The 7,997-nt window shown below is 37.1% G+C and overlaps 1 protein-coding gene across 1 annotated transcript; it reads right to left on the bottom strand.

The window, feature by feature from the left end:
- Positions 1 to 587: 587 nt before the first annotated feature.
- il21r.1 (interleukin 21 receptor, tandem duplicate 1) lies at positions 588 to 7,332 on the bottom strand. Its single transcript, XM_084117193.1, has 8 exons — positions 7,167 to 7,332; positions 6,690 to 6,810; positions 6,174 to 6,282; positions 5,831 to 6,030; positions 4,860 to 5,005; positions 4,523 to 4,773; positions 3,482 to 3,575; positions 588 to 1,667 (listed from the first exon to the last, which is right to left on the bottom strand). Exons 2-8 carry the CDS (start codon positions 6,787 to 6,789, stop codon positions 975 to 977), a joined length of 1,593 nt encoding a protein of 530 aa, XP_083973319.1. The 5' UTR covers positions 6,790 to 6,810; positions 7,167 to 7,332; the 3' UTR covers positions 588 to 974.
- Between the last annotated feature and the right edge of the window lie 665 nt (positions 7,333 to 7,997).

A 7,997-nucleotide genomic window follows, 5' to 3' on the forward strand; every position in this document is an offset into this window, starting at 1 on the left:
TTTAACTTTTGAACGTTCAGAGAACTTAAATAATGTTTTCATAACTTAATGGGAATGTAAGCAAAACGTTCTTAGAACCTATTTTTGTTAACTGGGATAGTAAACCACCCAGGCACTTTTGGCATGCTACAGACTATGATTTAGGACACACTAATTGTACTTTTGCATACCATAGGGAGTGGTTGTGTTAACAACATTCCCAGAGGAAGAGATGTTAATTATATATTTCTGTAAAGGATAGACTCTAAGGCAATTATGACTTTATATTTCACAACTGTGACAATTAAAGTCATAGTTGCCTTTTTATTTATTTAGTTTTACTCTGAGACTTTATTTCTTGTAATTGTAACTTTCATTTACTACATTTTGCTATTTTTTTTTTTTTAACTCTGAGGTGAAAAGGGATTCCATAATTATTTGGATTTAGAAGTGCAGTATAGGGGAGGAAATATAGTTTTAAAGTGCAAAACTGACCAGGAGAGGGACGATTTGAAGAGAAAAATGAAACATTCCAAATATAGTTTAGTGGAATAATTCATGGGATTTTGTTCTGTATTGTTGCCACAGAAGTTCTTGTGATATCAATGTCACATAAAAATTTTTTTTACTGACAGATAAAAATAGAGCATGACAGAAAATGTACAATTAGAGTGATGGATAATGATTATTAGTTGCGCAAACTCTGATCTACATGATTGATAGTATGCCAATTGAGATGCATCCACACATACTGTCCTGCAGCCAAATGTAAACCAATGTCCTGTGAACGATCATACAACTGACTAACATTTAGTCTATTTTGTGGCATTGTGCCACAAATACAGTTCAGTGTAAGGAGAAACTGCTCACATCAACACATTATGAGAAAATTAGATTCAATGTCTTCAGATATTTTATAGACGCTTCCACCATCTGTTTATTATTCAGTTGCGGTTGATTGAGTTCAGTGTAGTAATAGAAACTCCCATGAACAGCTACTTTCCAGTGCTGTGGGCATCAACTTGAACTGCTGTAAAAGCCACCCACTGTTTGACATAATTCGAATGGGAGCCTCCCACGCCATCCAGTGAATCAGTCTCTATCTGCTCGTTCCCATCAAAAGCCGACGGGCTTGAACAGTCTGACTCCAGAAATCCACTGTCTATGGTATCTAAATCCAATCCCATTTGTGGGTAACCATCATCGGACTCCTCATTGGAACCGTAAGAGTCCAGCGAGACCTGTTCAATGTTCTCCAGGTCGTGCTCCTGTAGATGCCAGTCATCACAGTCTAAACCCTGTAAACTCCCGCTGCCTTCAGGTACAAGAGGCTGTCTGTCTGCGACCTCAGCCGCTCTCTCATTGGTGTCTTTGTCATCGAGGAAGTCCTCTAGGCTCCGTCTGCGACTGTCACCGGACCAGTCGGCCACGACGCCCTCCTGACCAGACACTGTAACGGTGTCCATCGATATGTGTCCGCCGGAGTGTGCGACGCTGTTACTGTTGCCATCAAGGAAGTAGAGTTTTGATGAGTTTTGACCCGCCAGACCAAAGTCCTGCTCACCGTTCCTGCTGTTACTAGGTTCCTCTGAGCTGTCATTCTGCTTGCTCTCACAAAGCACTTGGAAAGTGGTGCTCTTCTCATGGAAATCGAAGTTATTGAACGTCAGGACTGGTCCGACCCACCTCTGAAATAAAACACAAGTAAAATTATTTATTTGGTCATGATGAAAATAAATGACATTAAATTAAAGACTGGAGGGATCAACAGCAAGTATGTGAGAAGTGTGAAAGTTTTCTGGCCAATTGGCAGGACAGTCACTTCCACAGTCTAACCTATATTACTAAATGATACACTTCTTGATCTTATATTCGTTGGTAGGTCAATGACAAATAAAACGTTAAAAAATTCAAAATATATATACAAAACAACATTTTAAATGGTCCTGCATCACAAGACTTTGATTAGCACAACTTCAAAACTGCTTAACTTTTTTTTTTTTTTTTGAGAAATTATAAAAAATTATGCCAAATGATTATTATTAAAGAATGTCATTCTTTTAATTAGTTGTTTGTCTTAATTATGATATTAGGACATGTATCACTAACATTTTTAACATTATGCCCCCTCAAATGCCCCCTTAATTATGAAATTATAAACATGTTCATCTTAATGAGGTGCATTCAAGTCATTGTATTGATTATGTGAAATGTATAAACTACCATTCGAAGGTTTGTGTAAAAGACGTCTCTTATGCTCAACAAGGCTACATTTATTTCACATTCGGTTTAAAATAACTTAAAAATGATTTATTCCTGTGATAAAGCTGAATTTTCAGCATCATTACTCCAGTCTTCAGTATCACATGATCCTTCTAACCCACTAAAGGAACCCGATAAACCCGACACTGCTTAAAGTCAAAGCACTCAAAACAACGCCTACGTGCAGATTATCTTATCGCAATCATCATTTCCTGAACTTTAAAATGTGTTAATAGAAAAAAAGGGTAACAAACATCATTCATTAAAAGCTTTTTCATCTTTATGAATGGTTAGTAACGTTAAATGCTTTTAGACGCATGAAGTAAAACTGACTCAAGCATTCAGGTGCTTTGTGCACACCGGATAAAAACTGATATTATGAACGCAAAACAGCACAACTACAAAACAAAAGACATAACATGCAGGTATAAAACGATTATTTATCAATTATAATCAAATTGTAATCTATTTTAGTATTAAGGGGGTTGGAAAAATACACAGGGTGTCACGGAGCGATTTACACCAAAAACGGAGCAGATCAAAACACTTACCCCCACGACACACCTCTACTATTTTCACACAGTACTTTGGTAAATATATCCTTCTAAACGTTTTAAAGTTGCTAATACAGCCTGTTACTGACCCCTACTGGAATATGTTTGAAAATAAAGATCACCACATAGCTGCCACGATTTCCTCATTTACTGCTATGGTTCAATAAAGCTGGAGCCTCGAGTCTTGCAAGTTCACAACACCGTCACATTTCAAAACGCTAATGTTTCAGAGAAATCCTCATTAATATCTTAGAATTACTGAAGTGCTCCGAGGGACAATAACAAGAAGAAATAACTCCTTTTTATTTTGTTGTTCCGAGCTTTCGACAGAGGGTAGTATTTTTCAGCTCGCATTAGCCTACCCAGTGGAATATTCACTAAATTCCCCTTTAGTAAAAAACAACTATTTATAACTACCCACCTTATCAGAGTTTGGGTTTGAACTCATAGTACTTTCCATTAGAGGGGAAAACTGCTACTTTCAGTTTTCATATTTAACGCAATCGCTACCAAATGTTAAGTGAGCCCTCCTGTTCCTTTGAAGCCCCTACAGACTGACTCATTTGAAAAATGTCACATTTCCCTCTTGCGAGTAAGGTTAAGTAAGTCGCATGTGTGAAAGTCCCCTAATGTTACATGCACAGAGACTTCTGCTTATGCACAAGAGACATAGAAACATAACATACCTTAAAGTCTCCTTGATGTGTATGGTAGAGCGGTTTGAAATACTCATACGGGCTTGGGATGTGCTGCCATAAGGTCGGCTTTTTGATGCCCCCTCTATACATGCAAAAAGACAAAGTGTTATACGACTGGAGTGTATGCATTTAAAACAGGCTGTCATTTCTGGACATATGATGATTACGTGCTGAAAAACAAATGCAAACAGCAGCTGTCACGGAAACTGACGAGCTTTATGCACTTGCAGAGCTTGTAGCTCTGACTTCCTCCAGTTTTTTGACCTACATGAAAATAGACTGTCTGCACAAACATATCTGCTGCTGTTGTGGTTTTGTGAACGTAGGAGGTGAGAAAGGACTATTCATTTACGGTAAGTGCCGTCATATCGATTACTGGAATACTCATTTAGAAGGCGCTATCGAAATTGAAGATCACACTTGTCTGTAGTCTTTTATTAAGCCAGTCACTATGTGGGATATCAGGCAAACTTCTCAGTACATAATCTTTTAGATTTTTAAGAAGGAGTGAACTAAATCTTGATGGATTGAAAGGTTAATATAAGCCTCAAAGGCATATGACTAACAGATAATAAAGACACTCCTGTGACTCATAAATGAAGAAACAGTCATAATGAGAGAGGTTTGAGTTTGCTTCACTTCTCCATATCCCACAAAGTGACTTCTGTATGAGCTTGTACAATTCCCTAAAGTCTTAAAAATGTACCTCATGGCCTCCATGAGGAGCTAGACTTTGAACTTTATCTTTGGGAAGTAAACAGTTAAAACTGAGATTGCAATTTTTTTTGTTGACAAATGCAGATCTGAACTGGAACATAAGTGCCAGTTTCACAAACAAAGCTTAAGCCTATCATATCTTAAGCCTAAACATATCTTAAAATACATCAGTGCCATTGTTTTGTCTCAAGATGCACACCATCCCCCTAAAAGAACGTTTATAAAAAGCTACTTAAATGTCCTAATTTAACTAAGACCTACTGCTGGTCTAAGTCTAAGCCCAGTCTGTGAAAAAATAAAAGTGATACTCACAGTTTCCCACTGTACACCAGCAGCACCACCGCCACAAGAGGAAGTGCCAGCAGCAGGAAATAGTACTGATCTGTCTCTGGAGGGTCGGATGTCCATTCAACACTGTTGCTCCATTCACTCCACATGGATGTAAACCACCTCGGATGTACAGCAACCTGAATGTCTGCCACATATTGCCTCCCTGGCAGGAGTTTTTCACTGATGATAACCATGGATTGTTGGTTCTGCTGCGTAGTGTAAATTTGCCCCTTCTGTGGAATAATCAACATATTCAAAAAAAAAGTATAAAAATATGTGTAATTTTCCCTCCGTATGGATGGACAAAATGATCTTTTACCTCATCCGGGTCACTTTTAGTTCGTAATCGTACTCTGTAGTATAATTTTTTACACAGATCTTCCCCTTCATAAGCCACATTCCAAGTGAGGTTGAAACCCCCATCAATTTCTGCAATTCTTAGGTTGAAAGGTTGCGTTGGCTTAACTATAAATAAAGAAAACACAACAAGTGTTAGTGAATAACGTACATAAGTAAACAAGGCCGATGAATTACAGTGGAGTCCAATAAGTCTGAGATCACATTAAACTTCTGGGATTCAAATCCAGTTCCAACAAAAAGGTTTAAGGGATTTTGAGGAAGGTTATCATGTAAAATTAAGTAGCGATATTCAAGATTCTGCACAATTTCTATGTCACTAATCAGTGATGTATGTTTAACGATGATCATGTGACTCTTTGTACAGCCAGTCAGATGTTCTTCTTCCACTGAAGCTCAAGATTCTCTTTGGATCATCTTGAATCATGCTGGAGAACATGATCATCAGGTTTGACACAAACTTGAAAGCAAAAGAGGACAAAAACAAAACCTACAAGACTGTGAAAATCCTCATACACTCTTAAAAACAAAAAGTCCCAAAAGGGGTTTTTTGCAGCGATGCCACAGAAGAACCATTTTGGGTTCCCCAAACAACTTGTTTGAAAAACATTTTTATAATCTAAAGCAGGGGTGTCAAACTCAGTTCCTGGAGGGCCACAGCCCTGCAGAGTTTAGCTTTAACCCTAATTAAACACACCTGATCAGCTAATCAAGTCCTTCAGGCTTATTTGAAAACTGCAGGTGTGTATGTGTTGAAGCAGGGTTGGAACAAAACTGTGTAGGGCTGTGGCCCTCCAGGAACTGAGTTTGACACCTGTGATCTAAAGAGTGGGTTTTCACTACAAAACACTTTTTGCAGGGATCTCAGATTTGGATTTCACTGTAAATGCAGCTTATTTTTACACTGCTGCTGAAGTGGATAGAGGAACTTACTAGATTTGTATAAAACAAATTGTTCAGAGTAACGCCTTGTCGGGATCTCCATATTGCCTTGTTTGGCCATTTGTGTTACTATGATAGAGCAGTTGGTATCATATAACGCCATAACACCATCCACATCCTCTGGTTCCATTGTGCACCAGGATTGTGGCGATCTGATACTGCAGCTCCCGTTTACGGCAGAATATTCATCCCTGCGAGACATGAAACGTGCTAATTTAACAATACGCTGACCAATGGTAATAGCAGGTTAAAAAAAAACAATGAGCAGAGGCCAGACAATGATTCAGTAGATCCACATTCTCAAAAGTAAGAACACAGTGTGCTAGATCTGTACCTGCAATCTGCCACAATATCACACGAAGCCGTTCCTGCCGAGTCAGAATTAGAGCAGTTCAGCTTTGAGATGAAGTCTGTGGTGCAGGTCACACTGCACACAGCGTCATCTGCAAAGAATAAAGTGAGAGGAAATGTGGTCAGTCGAGCTACAGAAACGGTACAGCGTTTCTTCTCAAAGCAACATCTGCTTAGGTCAAAGGACACAAGGCAAATCATACTGTTGCAGCTATATCCTTCTGAGGATGTTTACACTTATTTTACAAGATGATACGAATTACTTTCACTGTAAAAAATTATACGTATATGATCAATACGTTATGACAGCATATGTTTTTTACATTGTTTTAACTCATCAAAATAAATTAAGCCATTTTCAACTTTTTTTTTTTTTTAAGTCAGTTTAATGTAATTTAAGTTGAAATTACTTAAACATCCAAGTTGATTGTACTTAATTTAAGGCAGCAACTTTTTTTTTTTTTTTTTAATGGTAATATTGCAATAAATGCAAACTTACTGCACTCAATAAGTCCACAAACAAGCAAGAATATGGCTTGCCATAGAGCCATTGTGGAGAAACAATGACACAAACTGTGGTGAGCCCTGCTCAAATGCATTGTACAGAGCCAACATGCAAACTGCAAAGAAAGCAAACATGTTATTTTAATACATAACGGCATTTAAATCGGTAATATATAACCACATTTTATATTGTACTTTTAATTTAATTAATTTAAATTTCCAAACAGATAAAACGTTATAACAACAACAAACTTAAGAAAAAAAGGTAATTAATAATACATACACATAATAACATATTTATACATATAAAATATAGAAAAGCACCACAAACATTTAAGATGTGTATCATCATATTGTTTAGTCTATAATCAACATATGGTGATTAAATAAGAAAAATAGATGATTGAGGTTGGGGGGAAAATACAGGTAAAAGTGACTTTAAAAGAAGAAGTAGAGAAATTCTAAAACTTACCTTGATAATATTCCCATTGAACAGGTTTACAAAAATATAAAAGTTTTCTGAAAATATAAAAATAAGCAGTTTTCAATCAAATACCAGCTGCACATTGCATTACTCCACCAGACGTTCACGCTATTCCAATCTTGTACTGATCTACATGCACAGTCAGAATGCTTGTGACGAAAATATGACATGAAGGATGTGGTTGTGGTTAAAACAAGATCCCATTTGCAGATGTTCCGCCCTCAGTTATGAGACCAATTAAGGATAGTTCCTGTTGTTGACGATAGGCCGGATAAATGTGCAGTGTCATCAGAATATATTTTGGGGGGTCAATATAGCAGAAAACAGATAAATCAGGGCTTGGCATGGGTATAAAAAATGTAAATGAATAGCCTAAATAAAAATGAAAAAGCAGTGATAATGTGTGACATTTTATATTATGGTATGAGTGCTGTAAAATGGTAGTAATATAGCCTACAGTACTGCATAAAAAAGAGCCCACCGTGTTTTGAATATTAGACCAATATTTATTCACATTTATATCCTCAATCATATGTGCGCTTGAGAGCTAAGAAACATTTAGGTGTCCAAAAACTGCCTGACCAAAATTTTTAAATCTTAAAGGGATAGTTCACTCAAAAATGAAAATTCTGTAATTTACTCACCCTCACCTTGTTCCAAACCTGTATGAGTTTATTTCTTCAGCTGAACACAAAATAAGATATTTTGAAGAATGTGGGAAACCAAACAATTGACAGCATTGACTTCCATAGTATTTTTTTCTGCATACTATGGAGGTCAATGGGGTAACCCACATTTTTCAAAATATCCTCCTTTATC

The sequence above is a fragment of the Abramis brama genome (assembly GCF_963993115.1).
Source record: "Abramis brama genome assembly, chromosome: 1".
NCBI lineage: Eukaryota > Metazoa > Chordata > Actinopteri > Cypriniformes > Leuciscidae > Abramis > Abramis brama.

Excerpts from the sequence above, each read along its gene's own strand:
- il21r.1 (XM_084117193.1), bottom strand. The coding sequence starts at position 6,789 with ATGCATTTGAGCAGGGCTCACCACAGTTTGTGTCATTGTTTCTCCACA. Across the intron at positions 5,006-5,830 it reads ATTTGTTTTATACAAATCTA|TTAAGCCAACGCAACCTTTC; the intron begins GTAAGTTCCTCT and ends CTTTATTTATAG. Across the intron at positions 4,774-4,859 it reads CTAAAAGTGACCCGGATGAG|AAGGGGCAAATTTACACTAC; the intron begins GTAAAAGATCAT and ends ATTATTCCACAG.